At 36.3% G+C, this 21,751-nt stretch overlaps 1 protein-coding gene across 10 annotated transcripts in view; it reads left to right on the top strand.

Moving 5' to 3' along the window:
• The window catches only part of DMD (dystrophin), a 990,047-nt gene that overhangs the window by 106,396 nt on the left and 861,900 nt on the right, over positions 1–21,751 (top strand). For all 10 annotated transcript variants that reach the window (XM_066176982.1, XM_066176984.1, XM_066176989.1 and 7 more), the window contains one exon: positions 80–141. In XM_066176982.1, coding sequence (XP_066033079.1) covers positions 80–141 — 62 coding nt within the window. Of the gene's footprint in view, positions 1–79; positions 142–21,751 lie in introns of those variants that run through there.

The raw sequence follows: 21,751 nt of genomic DNA, 5'->3' as shown, positions 1-21,751 counted from the left end.
TCAAAACTGAAACATTAATCAATAATATTGCATTTTTTGTTGAATAATTCTAATGAGGTGCTTTTCTTTCCTCTGGCAGATGAACGGGAGGATGTTCAAAAGAAAACTTTCACAAAATGGATAAATGCACAGTTTGCTAAGGTAATTAATGAATTTATTTATTTGTTTATTTACCAAAATATCTTTTTATATATTTAAAAACAATAACAAGAAAGAAACCTGATATTCTTACACTAAGGCTTAGTTTTCAAGATAACAGTTACAAGTCTCAGATATTGCTGAAGGCAGCTGGCTGATTTATTAGAAAAAAAGTTCAAGCTTTATTTCTTTGATTTCAGCAGTGATTGAAATGTAAGAAGCTGTCCTTCTCTTAAAATGTTCTCTGCCTCAATTTACTTTACCTTTTCTCAAACTAGTGATGCATCTGTATTACTCTTGATTGGATTTCTTTGTTATATTTCTAATATATGAAGGAGTTTTCTCTATTAGACTTGTCTTTTCTTGTTTCTAATTACAATTTCATCTTTAATAAAACTGGATGAATTGGAGAAGAGCAAGGTCAGAGATAAGAGGTGTGATCCAGTTAACAAATCATGAAAGTAAATTATAATATGTTTTGAAATAGTTATTTTGGAGAATGGTAGGTCATAAATGGAGTGGGAAAAATAAGACCAAATAATTAATTTATTTAAAGCATGCCCTTCTGGCAGTGTATAATGATCTGATCTTTAATACTCAGGAAAATTTATGCTTGAGCTATTAATTTGCTGAAACTTTATTTTTAAACTCCTGGAGGATATTGACTTAAATTTATTTGTCAGTAATAATTAAACAAATCAATCCTACCATTTGTCATTTTACCAAGCAACACACAGCAATGAAATAGTAGCTGTGGTGTATCTTTGGTTTAGTCTGGTTTTTGATTGTCTCTCATCTGATTCTACTCATTAAAAAAGGGGAGTAAGATAATCTGAATGCAGCCTCCATAATATTGAAAAACATGCTCAGCAGTAGTTTAGCCCATCAGGGCATCCCACAGGGCTTTTCCATGGTCTAGAATATTTTCTAATACTGATTCAAGTGATTTAGACAGCACACATTTGTGTTCAGCATCTTCACAGAAGAGATGTCCAGCAATTTAGAGGACTGGATCAGGGTGAAATACTCTTTTGAAGAATGCTGAATTGCAAGACAACTGTGAAGTATTATGTTTAGAACAGCAGTAAAACATCTGCATACAGAAGGGCGGGATAGCTGGGCTGGCAATAATAAAACAAAGGAAAGGTCTGGGAACTGTGTTGAATCACAAATAAAATTAATCTGCAACACGGTACTATTGCAGAAAAAAAAAGGTAACTTTAATATGTTTTTGATAATGGAAGTGCTTCACAGAGGGTGAAAGATGTAATTATTTTCTTTTTCTTGGCAATATGGGATTTTAGCTTGAGTAATTTATAATCTTGCTTTTCCATGTATGAATAAGTAGCTACAGCAACAATCAACTGATAGAGTCTAATTTGAAATGTATTACCAGTTAAGCCTTTTTATGGTCACAGAAATAGTTGTGGAAAATTAAGAGTAACTGTTTGGCTTCTATATCTAAAGAAAATGTAATGCTCCTAGAGCATTGTTTTCTCAAAAATGTTGTTTTTATGGAATAGCAAAGCTGCAATTACTGAGGAAACTTGGACCAAGCCTGCAGAAGAATAACAAGAATTATGAAGGTTTTAGAAAATGCCTATCAACACATGCCTTTAATGTTAGATTTGACTCATTCATCTGAATGATCTAAAGGTCTTTCCTCGAGTTCTAGTTCTCTTAAATGTAGTTTAATGGTGTTTTAGCTACTTTTAATTGAGTTTTATAACAGTATTTTTAGTAGCAGGTGAAAATGCATTTGCAAGCAAATGTTTGTAAAAGTACTACTCTCCCTCTACTTCATTTGAGCTCTGAGAAAAACCTCCTAAACATTATGATTCAAGTTTTTATTTGCCTGAAGCATGACCTGGGTTGTTTGGACTGCTTCTTCTTATTTCAGTCATCAAAAAGCTATTGATCTTTAAATTTTGAAGACATTACTTCTTTCTGGGGTTTTTAGGACAGAAATACAGGAGGTTTTTCTGTATAGTCCCAGGACAGTGTTTCTCCCTCTACTAACAGCTCAGAGAGGTGGTCTTCCAAACATGAAAGTGGATTTCCATGTGAAATCTACAGTTTATCCTTCTTCTCCTGACTTGTTTGCAGTGGTTCAAATCCATCTCTGTTTCTAGCTGTGGAATCGATTTCAGTTAGCTAGCTACTCCTTGTTAGTGATTTGTCATCATTGTCTGCTTTTTAAAAGTGCAAATAAATTACTTTCATTGCAGAATTGTTTTTTATTCAATTCTATGTAGTTCTAGGGGTGCTGTCTTGAGTAGATTAGCCTACAGGGTTGGAATTAAGACAGAGAAATGTATTACATCATTCATTTCTCTTACTTGTGAAAAGTGAAATTCAGGTCACTAATTAACTGTAAAATATTTAGGGTTAAATGAAATTATGTTAGATAATTCTCACCAATTAACTACCTTTCATATACAAACCCCCCCAGTTTTTATACAGTCAAAATAAAACTTACTTCTAAATATTCTAAATCTTAATTTCTGTTGGATGTATAGTGCATTTCTCCCCAGAGAGCTGCATTACATTCCTAAAAATTCAGTGTCTAGAGCACCTGTGTCTCAGTGCATTTATTCTTGGACTAAGCTTTCAAAACACTTGGATTTGCAAGTTATTTCACATGACTTGTGATGTAAATACAAATAATGCTTGTAAATGGGAGAAGCTGTAAAGAATTGAAAAAATAATTTTCTAATTTATGTGCCACTGGCATAACTTGAGAACCCACATAAAACTTTTACCTGTGGGGGAAGAGAGTTTTCCTTTCTCTGGCCATGCCCACAGTGACATTTCAGTTGGATCATGTGAGGCTACTTCACTCAGATGTTTTGAGTTTAGCAGTGAACTCTGTTACCTCTTAGCTGTGGAGTCCAGTCCCAAATATGAAATCCATAACAAACTTTCAGCCACACAATCTTGACAGTTTTTTGTCTGAGATGTGCAGAACCTAAAACCTCTGGAGTGTTACCAAGTCTGTGAAAGGGTACCTAGGATAGACAGCAGAAATGTCAGCAATATTTCAGTTGCTATGGATGAGGCTGTGTTTCTCTTCAGACTTTTTTTTGCAAGCTGAATAGGGTGCTCTAAATCAAAAAAGTGGGGAAAATAAATTTTGCAGGTGCTTCTTACAGTTGCTCAAAAGATCAGGTTTCTCTCTTAATTGTTATCCTTTGCTAGTCAGAAAATGGGTTATGCAGAAAATCTGGGCCTTGAAAATTACACTACGTGACTCATCTATAAGAAAATCAAAGTTTCAGTAGGAAAGGCTAAAAGTTGGATTTCAATGTTTGTGAGATGAAACTGTAAGTTTAAAGTATAAGAAAAATGGGAGAAGATAATCCAAGAGACCTTTCTTCTCCCCCTTCCAGTCATAGACATGGGGTGTGACTTTCTTGAGTGATGCCTTCTTGATTTAGCATCTAAATGACATGCAATAAGTTGAAATGTAAAGCAATTTTTTAACTGTGGAACATCATAATTTAATATAATTTTATTCAGAAAGAGGTTTTCTTTGACCTCAGATGAACTTTATTTATAAAATAATGAAGTTCTGCAGAGCGTACATAATGATATTAAAGGAAAGTATTATAACCTAGTTTTTAATAATAGAATTGTAATTAGAACTCTCACTAGAGATATGTCTGGTCCTGGGTGTGGCAATTTTTGCTCAGATACCAACTTTTAAAATTTGACATAACTGAAATCCTGAACTATGTGTTTTTGGAGAATGCAAATGTGTGACAGTCCTGCAAGTGTAGCAGCTTTCAGCTGGGACTTGGGAACAGACACAAAAATTACCTTAACAGTTCCTGTACCCCACTATAAATTATTTTTTTATTGCTTCACTGGTTAAACATTTTGCCTCATTCATTGCGTAATAGACTTCAAAACAGAAAGTGCTTCTGAAGATGGAAATACTCTTTACTTGCATATAGGAAAGAGCTTGTATATGTCAATTAATTCTATAAGGAAAACATGGAAATTCCAGCACCAAAAAAAAAAAAAATGTTAAAGAACTCAAAAAACCAAAAAACCCAGAGAAAAAAACCCAAAACTACACCCAACCCTTATAAGGAAAGAGTAAATTTCTTTGACTAATGAAATATGTATAAATTTTTTGTTCCCTCATAGAGAGGGTGTCTCAAATTACTGACAATTTTAATGTCAGCAGTAGAAAGATGTGTTGTTAGTACAAAGGAGGACACGAGCTAATAATTGTAAACTTTGGCAGCTTGAATTTTAGGGTATACCCTTATGGCTAGCTTGAGGTCAAAGCTTAACTTGTAAGTGGGTTTCATAAAAGAGTGGTAGTTTTTGAGGGAGCTTTCAATGTTTTAATCCGTGATATCAAGTAACAGAGGTTCATAAAATCACTTGCTAATTCAGAGGTTTAATTAGGTTTTCCATGTTTCTGCTGCAAAAGAATAGAAAGTTCCCCTACGCAGTGAAGGAAGACATTATATATGACAATAGACTTTTTCATGTAAACTCTGTAATTATTAATCTCTAAATGGTTAGGACCAAGAGTCAGAAAATAAAGCATGCTAGGTTTGGGGAGGAAAGAAAGTGGGTAATTTTTTAATGATTTCTTTACCTCATGCTTGGATTTTCTTCCTTTTGTTATTGAAGAATCGGAATATGAAAATAGACGAAAGGATACTAAATGTTATATTACTTAGCTTTATTGAAAACCAAGATCATTTGATAGTTCTCCTTTTCGTGGAGCATTTACGTTGTGAAAAATGAGACCTTTTGTGGGCAGATGGCAACATTAGGATGTAGTTATTTGCGCGGTGACTGTAGAATTAGATTCCATTCTTGTGTGATCATGTGAAGAAACACAGTAATGATGCAACCTGTGCCAAAGAAAGTAAGGTTGACAGCTTCATTAAAAATATATGTGGCTAGTAAATAACAGTCAGCAAAATTAAATGCACCTTTTACTAATGAAATTGTTTTAAATAGCAACTAAATTGTTCAGTCAAGTGCTATATGCAGAGATAAAGGGAACACACAAGAGGGGATTGCTTACAGCTTTAGTCTAACTGCACAGCAGCTAAAATAATTTATTTGCTCAGGGTTTGTATGTGGATTATATCATGTGAGATGTACTGATGGTCTCAGTTTTTTTCACCTTCTTGAGCTCATGGACCACCTGAAATTATTCAAGACTCTTTCGTGGTCTCTTGTGATTGTAGATCAAGTGTCTTCTGCATATCAGACGACAGGAATGACTGACACACATGAAGAATTTACTAGTCTTTTGAGGAAGTGAGTCAAATAGTTGAGATCCAGAGAGACAACACTGCCGTAAGTCTGGCATCCAATAGAGAAATTTGCAGTGCTGCTTTTGCTGACACACTGGCTCAAGTATCACTCGCAATGACTTCAAATTAAAATAAATTTTAAAAGCAACTCACAGAAAAGTGATTTCAGTGTGCAGACTCTGTGATGGGATTAATTGGGTGAAGTTCTGTGAAGAAGACAAGAATAGTCTCATTTGTCAACTTTCATTAAGATTCTGCTTCCATGGAAATGTTTTTACACCTGTGAATAATCTATGTCTTTAGCCATACTTCTGGACAACAGTTAATAACCAAGAAGAGGAGCTGAAGGGAGGGATGCAGTTTGGCAACAAATCACGAAAACACAGATTAAAATGTTCAATATTATCCCTCTCCAAACTGCTTTCTTGACAGCTAACCTATATGTCAGAAGAAGACAGCTGCTTAGATGATTGGGTGACTGGTAGGAAAATCAGAATTAAATCTTATACTTTGAGATTTAGCTCAGTGTGCTCAAGCTGCCTGAAGTCTGCTGGTACATTTTTTTTTCTGAAATCAGAACAGTAGTTGCATATGCATGTCTATGAGGCCAGAAAAGATCCCTAGTTGTTTCAGGTAATCAAAACTATCAGCAGGATGTGCTGGTGTTGCAGGATTTGAGGTTTAGAATTGAGTTCCGAAGAGTACATCAGGTCTGGATTTGCAGAACAGAACTTTAGTGTCATTGTAGACAAGTTCAGAGAAGTTCATTCAGATAGGTGTGGTGCTTTAGCCATTTACAGAGAATTTAGTGCCTGCACAAAAGCCTGTTGGAGGAACAAGATAAATAAAAGTTTGCTGAGCTCCAGGTTGCCATTAGATTATTAGAGTTCTGCTGAATTTCACCAGAAAGAAACTTGTGCTCTGTTCATCTAAGGAGCACTAATTTGGAGATACATAAAAAGAAAAACCAGGTATCACATGTAAGACCATTGATTCCAGAGGAAAAAAAAAAAAAAAAGAAAAAAAAAAAAAAGAAAAAAAGATTGTTAGTAAAATGTTAAAATTGTGTATGTGCTAAAACTTCTATCAGTTCTTTAAAGTTCACACATTAAAAGTGAGTATGGTAGATGTTAGCTCAGGTCATTGATTAAACATGGATAATACCTTGTGAGCAGCCTCAGAATTTATTTTTTCTTTTGAAAGAAAACTCAGAAAATCTGCTACACTTAAAATTGTGTCATCAAAATTGTATCTGAAAAAAAAATTGCTGTTGGTTAGAGACCACGATTGATATTTATTCATCCTAAATACCTAATTACTCTGTTTGATGTCTGTTGCCAGCCTTTCTAAGTGCTACAGTAAAAGTGATGAGAAAGAACAGCTTCCTAATGTGGGAGCGCAATTATTTGCTACTGTGTGGCAAATAACCAGAACTCTCATTGAAGATTAATAGTTCTTAACTTTGAGTTGCAGCTCTGTGTGATCAACAATACCCCTGGGACACATCCTGTTTTTAAATTCCAAGCTTTCTTGTGCCAGTAACCTTTTTATAATGCATCTTACAAGAACACACCAAAGGCCCATCATGTCCATTCTGTATCATTAAAGAAAAAGCTTTTGAAACCAAATGATGTTTAAACCTGGTATAGAAAACACAATTGCATTGCTAAGTGTTAAGAGATTTTTTGTTCTTTTGGATATCTCCAGAACACATAAGGAAGGGAAGTATCAGGCAATACACATGCTCAGAATTATTTGCATTGAGATATATATATATATAACCTATTAATGATCTATATTCTGCATCTGTTCTTATGATGCAGTTAAATGGGATTCTTGCTGCGTAAATATTTGTTATGATTCAATAAAATTTCCTTTGGAATGAAGAATAACTTAAAAATTATTTTCACTTTACTTTTTAAGGTAATATCAGTGGCAATATTGCTATTTATTTTACTTAGAATTTCATTCTGGAACTTGTACTGTCTATTAGTATATTCTTAAAGATTTTCTGTATGACCAAGTAAGTTATCATGAACAGAACATTACAAAGAATAGAAACAGGCACAGTTTAAAGGCTACAAAGATCCTCATGCATTGAATTTTGCACATAGCATCAAGCTGTATATGCAAGCTTTCAGTTTTACTTACTTGTTGAGTTTTTATATTTTATTTAAAAACTTTCTTTTTAGCTTACTCTTGGTAAAATACTTAGGAAGTGTCTCCCTAAATATTCCATTTATTATTTATAAATATTTAATTTTGCCCAGTGTAGAGGCCTGAGCACTGGAGATAGAGATTTTCTGACATCACTTACTGTGAGAGTGAGAGGCACCAGAAGCTGTGTGGTGTCACAATGAAGCATGACAAAACCAAAGCAGTGTTTAAAAGGGAGGGTTTCTCTTTTTTCTTCCTGATCTTGGTAACATCAGAAGCCTGAGCCTCATGAACCACTGTGGCTGTCACACAGCTGGGATGCTTTGCAAATTATCAGTACAGAAAAGAACCCTTTCACTGAAAACTTAGAGAGGAGGAAAATTGTTTTAGGTTTGGCTTCAAAATCACAAAGATGGATGATCAACATTAACAAAAAAGCACATCAAAATGTCTCTATATTGGTTGTGGTTGCATTTTAGGGCTTTTTTAAAATTAGCGTTCAGGCAGCGAAGATTTTTTTTTCTATGTGTTTGAATAAAAGGGATTTTCTAACATTTCTCCTCCAGAACATTCTGTCATTACTGGGAGACTTTACAACTTTGCCTGTTGCAGGCTTTTTTTTTCCCTAAAAAAATGTCTAAATGATTGCAGTTTAACAAGACAGCTTTTGGAGAGCAGAATAATTTTTACTTTGATAACTGAAACTTCTTCTTCCACCTCATTATCTGCAAATATTTTGGTGGAGCTGAGGCTGCTGGCTTTGTATCTAAAGACCTTTTTCTTACAAGTGAGGCTGGCTTCTGTCTGCTCCTATGACTATACAAGCACTGGTATGTTTCCTCTGCTTTGCCTTAGTGGGCATAAATTCAAAACTAGCTACAGTTCAGGAGCAGCTTTTTCATGGGGAAAATGGGCTCTTTCTCCAGTAGAACTATACCCGTCCCCAAGCCTGATCCCATTCCCTAGCTCTGGTGCCACAGCCCTTGGAGGAATTCCCCGTGGGTCAGAGAGAATTAAAGCTGTCACTGCTGCAGTTGGGCACTGAAGATTGTGAACATATTCTCAGTGCATTTTGGGTTTTTTTGCACGTGCAGAGGTTATGTTACTTTTCCAAATCAAAGTTTAAGGCTTAAAATGTTTTCCATGAAATGACTCCCCTTCTAACACCTGTGCAAGCGAATTATCTGAAACAATGAGCATCTGCATGACAAAACACTTGCACCATTAGAAGTGTCTGAGTGAATACAGGCTACATTTTAGAGACTTCTAAGATGATGAAGTTTCACAGATTTTAGTCTGAAATTTCTGAGTTAATTAGTAAAATTAGGAGGACTAAGATACATTCATTTTTATTATAATAAAATTATTTGTCTTTGCGTTCTTGTTTTTATAGACACTTGTAGAATAACAAGAGCCTCCCTGAAATGTATGAGACGTGCCAAGTAAGCAAAGTAATCACTGCTGCTGGCAATAGGGGGCACTGGACTTTCATTTGTAGTATGTTTTACGAAGGGAAAAAATAATCAAGTTATGTTTATTATTATCTTTCCCCTTTTCCTCCTCACACTTGGCCTTTCACCTCCTAGATTTCTGTTGAAACTCTCATCCTTTTTTGTTGAAGTTTAAGTAAAATAGATTAATCCAAATAAAATTGATCACTTGAAGTTATTATTGTATATGTGTCTTGAGAGGGGAATAGGAACAATCTAAATATAGCACTTACAATATTGGTCTCAGTGGTGCATATGTCTAGCTTGTGAATTTGTAAACATTTACAAATTTGCATGATTGTTGCTGGCAGTAGACATCATCATTTCCGTGCTCAGAATTCATTACTATTACATCTAATCATCTTCAGAATCTCCATAGCAAAACTCTTCATGCAGACGAATAAGACTTTAGTGGATTTACATTGAACTTTGGAACTTCAAAAATAATACCAGGAGAAATGAACAATTTTTGAGCTATTGTCCACATTTATCTGAATGTTATGGAAACTTAGTGATGCTCAAGCAAATGATATTGACCATTCTCCCTATCTGAAAAAGATTAATCACATCTCTCAGGGTCAGTGAAGAGAGTAGAAGAGCTGGAGTTTAGGACTGGTGGATCTCGCTCTCTTAAAGATCCCTTAAAGCGATCCAGAATCTGTCCTTGTGTCAGTGTCACATCCTGTTTGTCAGTGAAGCTGAAAGCAAGGGGCAGACTTGTCACCAGCCCAGCTCCTCACCTTCACCCCTCGGGTAGGGCCTCCAGTGGCCTCCTGCCCTCCTCTGCTGCTCTGCAGCATCCCTAAACATCCTCTGCCTGACACAGTGGGTGCAATTTGTGCCTCTCACACATGTATCCTGTTTTTATAGTCCGTCTTTGACATCAGGAAGTTTGGCAGTTCCTCCCATGTGTTTAAACGCATCAAATATTTTTAGAAATTATGCCTTAGAGGTAACAAAACTGCCAGGCAACCCAAAACAAAACCCTTCAAACCACAAAGTATTTAGTTTGGGGCAGACCACATCAGTGTTACAGACTGCTTTTTTGGGTGTTGATGTATCAAGTGTTGGTGATGATGAGATGACACACCCCTGTTTGGTAAGCACTTGTATTTCTGTGTATTACTTTTTTTATTATGCTTTGAGGTATCTGTATTGTGTACAAAATCTTCCAGTTCCTTCAAAGGGTCTGCTGATACTACAATTGGATCAAATGCAGCTTCTATTGATGTTAATTGCTTTAAACTATCACCTATATTTTAGGTCCTACTTGCCGTGAAAAGAAGTAACATTGTGAAAGATGGTCTTACTAGGAAACAAAAATCTTTTTTTTAAATGGTTGCAAATAACTGTATTTACACAGGACCTTTCATATCTTCCATTTACATTGGAAGTGGCTCCATCAGATTTTGGGGTTGTTTCTGGACCAACACTTCAAGAATATCTATGATTTTTATTGCTGCTTTCCTCCTTTCTTTTTCTGATCTTATGTTTGGGAGTCCTGCAGGAAAAAAAAAAACAAAACCAAAACCAAAACCAAAACCAAAAACAAAAACAAAAAAAAAAAAAAAAAAAAAAAAAAAAAAAAAACCCAAAAAAAAACAAACAAAAAAAAAACCACAACCACAAAGAAAACCCCCCCAAAAAACCCCAACAAAAAAAAAAACCCTGATAGTTGCAGTTATTTCTTAACAGCTGTGAAAAAATTGACATAGACACCCTATTAGGTTTTTGGTTAGAGAATTATTAAAGCAGCTTTATTATTATTAAAGTTATTTTAAAAAATCCTTTTTTTCCCTGCTGTGGTACATCTTTTTTTCCATGTTTTTGTATCCCAGTCTTATTAAATATTGATGCTCATACCACTGACTTCGCTAATACTTCCACTTTTTTCAGTGATCTACATGACAGGTGTTATTGCACAGAATAGCCATTTTTCTTTTCTATCTGCTTTTCATAGTGTGTTTGATTGATTTGCCAGTTTAAGCCCATCACATTTAATTCCTGCCAATATCGGTGTGAGAGCATATATTGCTGACTTTAAAACAGGATGCTTTTTGTGTGCCCAAGTACTTTGTGTTGGTTCTATTGAAACTAAGATTTTATGGGAAAAAAATGAAACAAGCAATTTCTTCTGTTCACTCTGGTACAGCTTTAAATATCTATAAAAATAAGCTCATATAAAATATACATGTGTATATGTTTACTCTTTGTCCTAAACTATTGATAACAATAAGATCCTTTGCATTAAAAAAGAAAATCTCACCAAACCCTGATATAACTCCCTGAGAATAGTAATAATAAATTGTAATAAGTTGTAATTCCACATGGAATTCTGTTGAAAGCTATGAAATGTACTGAAATGAAACTGAAATTAAAATGAAACCATGCTAAATGAAACTGTACTTTTTAAAAAATTTTTGGCATAGTCTTTTGCTGCAGGATGAAACACTCTATGAGGCTCTGTCTGTGTATGAAACAAGCTATGTATGTTCTGTAAATTCTGTCTTATAACTGAGTCCTGGATTGAAAAAAAAAATTATGTGGCAATTTTCAAATGTGTTGATTTTTCTTTTCCTTTTCTCTATAGTCAACAATCATATGTAAATTGGCATTTTAAGTCAAGAACTGTTTTTCTGTGGGAAAAAAATCATCTAAAGGTCCATTTGGCATTTGCTACAAGGAAGTCAGGCATGAGACCCATAATGTAGTCAGGTATAAGTGACACAGTTTATCACACAGGTCAAAACAGGGTTCCATTACAGACTTGTATTCAATTACTGCATGAAACATTAAAAATCCCTGCTTTAAAAGATGAAGGGTTATCTTGCCACCCTGACAGCAATGGCTCTAAAGCACTAAGGAAGTCCAGGCAAAATGCACTGAAAAATCTCAGTCACCTTCTCACAGAATTTTTAAATGCCATGTTTGCATAACATACAGAACGTAAAGGGAGCCATTCTTAAGGCAACTGGTCAAAGTGCGCAGAGGGAGAAAAAGCAAGTCTTGATTCAGTTACGGGGAATATATAGGGCTTGTAGACAGTAAGATTTTCTATAATTCTGACAAATATGCATTTAAAAAGTGGTGTCCTCATGGAACAAATTAAGACAAATTGAATCCAAATGATAATATTTAAGGTCAGAAACAGGAGCCATGCGGAAAAGAAGATGAGGAAGGAAGTCAAAAGAAGAAGTGAATGCACCTATCAAGGTGCATCACCATCTCCTTACATAAGGTTATCAGATACTCAGTTTACCATCTCACCTCAAACAGTTTGCCTTGATTTTGAATAGTTAAGGAGCATCCAAACAATTCCTTCCTGTATTTTTGCCTATGGGAAAGACACAGTTTATGTTTCTTTTCATATTTTTTTATCTTTTAATTTTTACATAAATCAGTGGGGAATTGAGTTGGTCTATGCAGTCTGTACTGATTATTCAGTTATTCACTCAGGATAAGTTAGTTCTGTAAGAAGTCATAGAATCATTAAGGCTGGGAAAACCCAATTTTGACTGAACACCACCGTGTCAACTAAATCATAGTACTTAGTGCCATCTCCAGTCACTTCCTGAACACTTCCAGGGATGGTGGCTCCACCACCTCCTTGGGTAGCTTGTTGCAATGCTTGACAACTCATACAGTGGAAAAAGTTGCAGAGAGCAATAAGGTCTTCCCCGAGCCTCCTTTTCTCCAGGATGAGCACCCCCAGCTCCCTCAGACCCTCCCTCAGCTCTGTTGCCCTTCTCTGGGCTCCAGCACCTCCATGTCTTTCTTGTAGTGAGGAGCTCAGAACTGGATATGGGACTTGAGTTGTGGCCTCACCAGTGTCAAGTACAGAGGGACCATCACTGCCCTCGTCCTGCTGGCCACACTATCTTTGAAATAAAAGATATCAGATAATATTTTAGTATACTATATTAAGAGAGTATGCTACATTATATCCTATGGCATACCATATGGATATTTACTACAGTATACCATATTAAAAGACTAAAGTTTAAGTGATACATCTCCTAGCAGCAGTTGGAATTGAAAAATATGTTCATGAAGTGAGAATTATGTAAAAATATGCAAAACAGGAAAAACTGTCTCTAGAAAGTTGCAATTAAAGCAATTAGTGAAGCATTTTTCCATAGGTCACAAGCAAGAAATATGTCAGGGGTCTAGATGATAGCTGGCTGCTAGATGATCAGGTTGTAAAGGATGTGTGTTGCAGGACAATAAACACTGCACCTTTAACTACTTTGCAGAGAAATTGATGGATTAATTGGATAATAACTAATAAAAGCCATCTGGAGTTACACTATCCTTATCACATTGAACAATATTTCAGTTTTTGTCATGCATCTTACTACTAATGTCTCAATCATACAGAAAATCTATCTTGGCTTATATGACTGCCTTCATAATCATGGAAACATAAATCACACTGGCATATTCTTGTGGTGACCTGTTACCACAGACCCACAGCACATTCAGCTATGAGAGACAGTGAGCAGTCAGGGGTTCAGGTCTCCCATGGGGCCCAAGGGAATGGGATGAGGGTGCTGGAGTGGGTGGTGTTTGGAGAATTGGTGATCCCAGACTGCACTCTTACCAAGCCAGACTGGGCTCTGCAAATGTAGCGTTTCACTTTGGAGGCTGTCACCAACCATGATCTCCTCTCCAAATGATCTGTAACATCTAGTCCTTATTGTGATGTTCTCTGGTCTAGGGATGCCATAGGTCTCTCAATCAAGTATTTCCTCTTTCATCCTCCTTTATCAAGTTGTCATTGCTTTTCACCAGACAGTGTGTTTCTGAAATAAACAAATTACCTCAAAAACCAACAGCAGTTTTTGTTTTGTCCCTTGCCATCAAGCTCTGGTTTTCCCAATTGTCTGGGGCAAAGTGGAAGTGAAAGGCTGTGCATGCTCTCCTCAGGAGACTGCATGGAAATTTAGGCAGTGGCTCACTAGCTAAACTTTTTTTTTTCCTGTTTTGCTTAGTGCCAGGGAAGCTAGGAAGCCTTCTGCATTAGTACCTTTCTTCACACAGTGTGATTCTGAGCATCTCTCTTGATTTCAATGGCACTAGAAGTCACCTCTTGTAATAGAAATAATATTACAGTAAGCAGTGGTTCAGAAGATACTTAGCCATAAAATCATAAGACATCAATTGTTTCATAATCTGTGATTTCAACCTTGTATCCAGAGGAGGATACTAATACTGGTAATATTTTCAACTACTTTGTCTATTTCTCTTTCTGGCAGTAATAGTTCAAATTATTAGACATGTGGATCCATCTGATAAAATCAAGAGTCAATATCGTTTTCAAAGAAGCCATGCCTCATAATTGCATTACTCCTTCAAAAGAATCTGTATGAACACATAAGTATGACTCAAACACAAAAAAAAGTGTGTATCTGTAAATATTTTTTTTCTTTCGATGAGATGAGAAAGATCTTATGTTTCACAAAGCTGCTATATGTCAAGAAACAAAAGGACGGAAATTCTGTCATTTTACATAACAGAGGGGAGCTAGCAGTGGGGTTGCATGCAAATTTCTGTTGAGCTGATGATTATCGGGTAAAGGGATGTGGCAAAACTACTGATGGTTCAGAATCATTCAGGTCAAATAGAAACAACCAAAAGCTTGAAGAGGGATTCATCATACTGAATAGCAAGGTGATTGAATGACAGTTGATATTTAATATTTGTTTGTATATAGAAAAACACTTTAATAGATAAAGCTTGTATTACTTCTTTTGTGCATATTGAATGCTCTTAATGAGACTTCACCACACAGGGCTGTTTACAGTGACTCTCATATATTTTTCCATGAAGTTTAAAAAATGTTTATTATTATTATTATTATTATTATTATTATTATTATTATTATTATTATTCAGATAACATTGGCAAGAAATCTAAGTCCATCCTGAATTTTCTGAACTTTAAGGAACAGAACCTTTCTTGGGAAATTTCTATCCATAATTTCATAGAAATTAGGGCATTATTCAGAAGCACCATGTGATTTTACACTTCTGCTATCCTAATACTCTTTTGTTAAGGAGAGCAGGCCACTATCAGAGTTGGATGAACCTAGAAGAGCCCTTGTTTTGCCCAGAATAGCAATTCTTATTTTACTCTCTTATAATAATTTCATGCTAATTATGCATTAGAATATTCAAGATTTTTTTTCCCAGGAAATGACAATCACTTTCCATAGTGAGATATTAATGGCACCACATTAAGCATAACATAAAAATGGCCCTTATAGGCACAGAAATAGTAATCCAATAGCTGGAGGCTATGTTGAGTCTCCATCTGTGACAGAGGAATGAACACACCCACCCAACGCACTTTTGGGCTGTGAGGGAACTCAGTGTGTTAGGAGGGAGGAGTAAATGGGGAGCCCGGAGGACAGATACATTTATCTCTATAAAATGTCCAGCTACCAAGTGGCTGGGCCAGGAACTGGTGTGTGGTGATTTATCTCCTTCAACTGGCCAAGCCCCAAAGCCATTTGCACACCACCTCATTTCTGGCAGTCTCCACACTCTTTGATATCCAGCCCAAATATATGTGAAACCCGTTGTCTCCTTCAGAGAGAGACAATCTCTGTATAAACATTCTACTAAACATGCCCAAATTGTTTCTTAAAATCAAACACTGGAGGCAAAAAAAAAAGGGCAAAACTGAGAGGCTGTAGGGAGCAAAGTTAAACCATCAAAGCAGAAATTACTTTCTACTTGAAAATGGATCAAACTGTTCTTGAGAATCTGGGATGGTGAAGTTTTCTTTTTGAAATTAATTTTCTCATTAGCACATACAAATCCTATGTTGAATGTGATTTAAAAGGAAAAAAAAATTGACTATGAGACACTGTGACTGTTACATTCTGTTTGTTTTTACAGTAGGTGCTTTCTATTAACACCTCACGAAATAATGGAAATACAGTTGAAAACCTCCACATTTCAGAGCCCCAAGCTATACTGTGACCTTCTCTACCACACAAAGCTATTCACTTAGTTTTCCCCATTAGCCAAAAGGAGGAAACTAATGTTAAACAAGCTTTATTTTTAATATTATGTATTTATAGTTGATTGAAGATGTATTCAGTTTGTGGATTGACAAGAAATGTATGTGTAGAAGGTCAGGCAGATTACAAATATCTTTTAAATCTTATGTTTCCCAGTTCTATAAGACTGAGCAAAACGACTTAACAGAAAAAAAAAATGCATTCTCTTTATGTCATTCCTTTACCTCTAAGAAAGAAAAACATTTTATAGCTCTCTACCCCCTTTCACTTAGTTGCAATATCCTCTTCAAATTATCTAGGTCACTTAGGTCCACTTACCGTGTGGCTATTTTTAGCTTGCTGGTTGTCTCCTACTTCTGGAGAATTATCCTGTTGGCAATTAAATTTCCTGGCACTTTTTTTTTCCCCCTCTCTGTAGACTGTGGATATTTGAGGTGTACCAGCATAAAGTGATGTAGGTCACTCAAAGGTCCATATTTACAGCAATCTGTCATTTTTCTTGAGAATTTTTCTTTGGTGAGGTTTTTTGTTTTGTGTATTTTCTGGAAGAAGAATTTGAGAGCACAGCATCTGCTAAGGAGAAGTAAGCCTGTCTTGCTGTGAAATACAGGTACACAGGTCTCCCCTGGTGTACATTTAGATAAATTATTATGGACCTGTGTCTATGTATTTTCCTTTCTAACAACATGTCTGCTCCCTGCATGAGTTGCAAAGACAACTCAGCAGTCTCCAAGTGTGGACTTTGATGGATTGATCAATGGGACACAATTATGGAACCTCAGAGCTTGTGTTGGTCATGGTAAAGATGGAAATCAAAGCTGTGACAAAGCTTCTTCATGTGAAATCGAGTCATGAGGCACCATATGGCTCAACACAACTGTGCCCACAGTTGCACTCCTGGATCGTGGCATGGGCTGGTTGTAATTCCTTTTTCCAGTTACACAGACAGAGCCAAACACAACCAGCACCGAGCTTTGGTTGTGATTTTTAGATATGGCTTTCATGTCTGTATGGAGCACATGCATAGCACTCAGCCCTGGGTGTGTGACATTGCCTAGGCTGGCAGAATTGAGCAAGCTGATTTCCATACAGAGGAACAGAGGAGTTAGATGAATCTAATATTTTAGAAGGAATTGGTTATTCTGAAAACTTATGATAACTATGGCAATATGAGGAAATTAAAGTAGGAATCTTCTCTTCTGCTACTAACTGCCAGTGAAGGATGCACTATTATGTAATTACCTAAATGTTTGTATTGCTAATGAATACACTGGTGGCAGAATATGATCTTGTGCATCCATGAATTTGCCTTTAATTATAAACAGAAGGAATGTATGAGCAGTGTAATTTAACATTATTTTCTCTATAAAAATGTTCCATAAATGTTAATACTTTCATTGGCATCACATGCCTCATCTAAATGAAAAATTGTCATTTGTTGTTACATCTCTTATCTACAAATGATAGTAGGACAATTTGTGAAAGTGATGGCAATTTTAACAATACACATATATGAAATTTTATATCATTTTAAAAGCTATACCATAATCTGAAATCACACTTGGAAAATATCAGAAGAGAAAGGATGTATTACATATATTGTTTGCTCTGCAACTGATGCATGGGAGACCTATCTATCTATAGATATAGATGCATATAAATCTATATATGTAAGTATCTACATATGTGTGTGTGTGTGTGTATATATATATATATATATATATATATATATATATATATATATATATAAAACTTTATATAAACCTCTCAAATAAGTGGAAATCTGTGAAAAGTAGTCTCTGTATTTACTAGTTTCTCCCATAATAATGTTAAATAACTTTTCTCCCCTCTGTAGAATCAATAAATTCCAATGATTGTAGCACAGTTCACATTTTGGAAAAGAAAAGAGGATGATTTAGTATTTTGTGATGCTACAATTTGCTTTTAGGTTGACACATTCTGTTCCAAACAATTTTAAGATGCTTGATATACTTCAAGGTACAAAGCAGCTCATGAGTCTTAAAATATAGTGGGTCACTGTTTCAAACAGTTGTTTCATATAACCTTATTATGTGAGCTATAATATGGTAGAGATAAATTTGGAATCTTATACCTGATGAAAAGGAATCCCAACATAGAAAGAGTCAGGTTTTGTTATCTTATTTTTAGGTTAAATATTCATAAATATATTAAATAACTTCAGCTACTGCAAGGAGGAAAAGGAAAACTAGGAGAAAAAGGGGAAAGCTAAGACCATAATGAGATATAACCTGAGTATAATACTGGTCCTCCAAGTGTACTTGCTTTGTAAGAGGTCTTTGCAGGTAATAAAAAAGGCAGAATACATGTGATTTAGGATTTAAAAGTGTATTACAATACTTATTTGTATTTTTCCCTTTCATTCCATTAATTAGATCTCTCAGATCTAATTATATATTTTCTCTCACATGTGCAAATGCTTCTCAGTTATACTGTTAATGACTTTTACCTATGATGAGCAAGAATCAGAATAAAAGAATGAAGTCGTGAGAAATGATGTGAAGCACTTCAAAAAGACTAAAATATTAAAGAGCAGTCTAGTCTTGTGCAAAATTAGATGTTTCCTAATTATTTGAAGGCTCTCTGTACATTTTTAGTGACTTCGCTTCCTAGCTGCATCAGATACAATATAAATGCAGGTCTTTGCTTGCAAGGTCCTTTGCACCTTCTCTCTGCCCTTTCTGGCCTCTAAATAATAAGACTGGAATAGAGTGAACCTCTTATAAAGAGGTTTTACTAGCAATTTAATAAATTTCTGTTCTCCACCTGTTTTACCTCTTACACCAGAAAAGTTCCACACACATTTTTGCAATCTACTTGTCTGTCATACATGAAATTCTTTCTTAAGAATATATTCCAGTGTTTGGGAATTTGGTATTTGCTAGTTTTTCTTTTCTTTTAGCATTATTCTTTTCAGGTATTCATTCCAAAGCTTTGGGATATGTTGTTGCTCATCCTGTTTTCACCTTTTGCTCTATTGCATCTTTGTGCGCTGTTCTTTCCTTATTAGTACTCAGGGAATGAGCTCTATAGGTCAGCAACCCCCTGGTGGTTTTTTATGTTTATCCATTGCTTATCCCAATGGGCTTCTGGTTCAAGGTTGATTCTTAAGTACTATGGTAATGCAAATTATAATTTTGAATTTGGTATGAGTTGCTAATATCCATATAACTCGTATGAGGTTTATGACTTGCAGTAGGTGTTATAAATATTGACCTTAGTATTCTGCTCAAATTTGTCTCAACTACTATTCTTCTCACTAAGCTATGAAAATATGGGCTTGGTGAAGCAAGAAGCTCAGTTGAGTGGCAGAGTTGGGCTAGAAAAGATGTACTTAATGAGTATTTCATTATTTTTCCATTATTTTCATCAGCATTTTGAACAGCAGAAATAGACAATACCAACATTAAATTACACCAAATTTATGGAGATTGTGGCAACTAGCCATTTGGAATCAAGGATAAGATTTTGAAGGAAATACATTTTTCCCAGTTGAAGCAATGACCAGAAATAAAACAGATTAAATAGAAACTAATGTAAAATACCACGATTATCTAGGAATAACCAAACACGGGGTGTGGAATGGATCACAATTTTGTTTGTAGCTTGTACCACAAAAAACAAACACAAGACAATACTGCCCCACACATGCAAGTAAGGCTGTCACTGGAACCTGTACTGAGAGCTCTCTCTAAGAGTAGTCAGTGTAAACATGTTCTGATCTCTGAGACACCCTGACAGCCCTGTTCTGTGCGAGGGAGGGACAAAGTGGGGTTGGCACAGTGGTTGCAGCTGCCCCCAGAGCCTCTTGAAGAATGGCTCTGGGTCTGTGTCCCTGTCATAAGGTGGGAGAGGATGGTGGAAAATTCTGGATTATCTTGGAGGGCTGTAACAGCCCCTCCTGATAGGCTATGGCATTTCTGGTGGGAGGGAAGCTGTGCCAGGACACAGGACAAGAGGATATACAAGGCCAGGATGGGAAAAGGGTGCTGTGTTTTGTGTAAACATCAGTGGTGTCAGTATTGATCCTCCACAGGGAGAATGATAGATACTATTATTTTTTATATGTTTATAAATACCATTCAGTTACTGTGAATAAAAACAGTCTGCAATACATGGCCAGGCACTTCCCACCTATTCTTTAATTTTTGGCAATCACTTCCTCTTTGTAATTCCCTTCTAGCTTTGAATGTGGTGTGAAAAATATTCTGTAAGGCTGTGTTTGTTCCAACAAGTTGTATGCCTTCCTGTGTATACCTGGTGATAAGATTTCTGTGCTTTCCTGTACGTATTTAATTAAAAGGAGATGGAAAAATATAATGGAAAAAAATAATTTGCCAAACTTTACTTGGACATGCATGCAGGTGTAATATGGAAATCATACTTTCTGACATGGCTGAGAGTGATAGATGAGATGCCACGTTTCAGATAAAGCTAAAATTTGTTAGGGTTTTTTGTGAGGCATAAGTAAGATTATTTTCTCTGGAGAGTAGGTTACAATGCTAACATTGTTAAAGCAGGCCATGTTCTGTAAGCAAAGCCCTGAAGTAGCCTGGCAGCCAGGAGGGCCAAGCATGTCCTGGGGGCATCAGGCCAAGCATGGCCAGCCAGGCAAGGGATGGGATTGTCCTCTCTGCTCTGCTCAGGGGTGGCCTCACCTTCAGTGCTGGGGCAGTTCTGGGTGATAGAGTATTTAAAAGACATTCAGGTATTAGAGGGCATTGGAAGGAGTGCAGCAAAGATGGTGAAGGGTCTGGAGGGGACGCTGTATGAGGAGGGGCTGAGGTGCCTTGGTCTGTCCAGCCTGGAGGAGAGGAGACTGAGGGCAGACCTCACTGCAGTTACAGCTTCCCTGTGAGGGGAAGAGCAGGGACAGATACTGATCTCTGCTATGTAGTGACAGTGACAGGACCTGAGGGAATGGCCTGATGTTGTGTCAGGGGAGGTTTAGTTTGGATATTGGAAAAATGTTCTTCACCCAGAGGGTGGTTGGGCAGTGGAACAGGCTCCCCAGGGCAGTGGTCAGAGCACCAGCCTGACAGAGCTCAGGAAGCATTTGGACAATGCTCTCAGGCATATGGTGACTCCTGGGGATGGTTCTGTATAGGCCAGGAATTGGACTTGGTAAACCCTGAAGGTCCTTTCCAACTCGGTTTATTCAGTGCGATTCTGTGTTTCTGTGTGTGCTTGAACATGGGTGTCATGGTTTGGGAAGATAGGTATCGACCAGGGAAAGTTGGAGTTTCCCTTGGAATGGAGAATGTAAACCACCCCCCTCCTTTCCAAATAACTATAAATTTGCAATTAGAGGCTTTCAGACAAAGATTTGGGAATGGGACTAACAGTTCTTTACTAGAAATATTAAGAATACAAATGTAGTAGTACAAAAAAAAAAAAAAACAAAAACAAGCAAACAGACAAAAATTCTAGAAACCGTGACAGAGCCAGAAATACAACCTGACACCCTATTGGTCAGGGTGTTGGAAGCAGTCCAAAGTAAGCCCTCCTGGAGTTGCAGATGTAGTTCTGTTGGAGTAGGCATGATCCTGTAGAAAAAGAATCCAGTAATGGCAAAATGGGTCTAGTCTTTCTCTGGGAATCCAGTGGGAGCA

This window comes from Chamaea fasciata, unplaced genomic scaffold, assembly GCF_029207755.1.
Source record: "Chamaea fasciata isolate MVZ Bird 193981 ecotype frontalis unplaced genomic scaffold, bChaFas1.0.hap1 SCAF_2, whole genome shotgun sequence".
NCBI classification, from domain to species: domain Eukaryota; kingdom Metazoa; phylum Chordata; class Aves; order Passeriformes; family Sylviidae; genus Chamaea; species Chamaea fasciata.
This window is presented reverse-complemented; position numbering and strand designations above follow the sequence as displayed.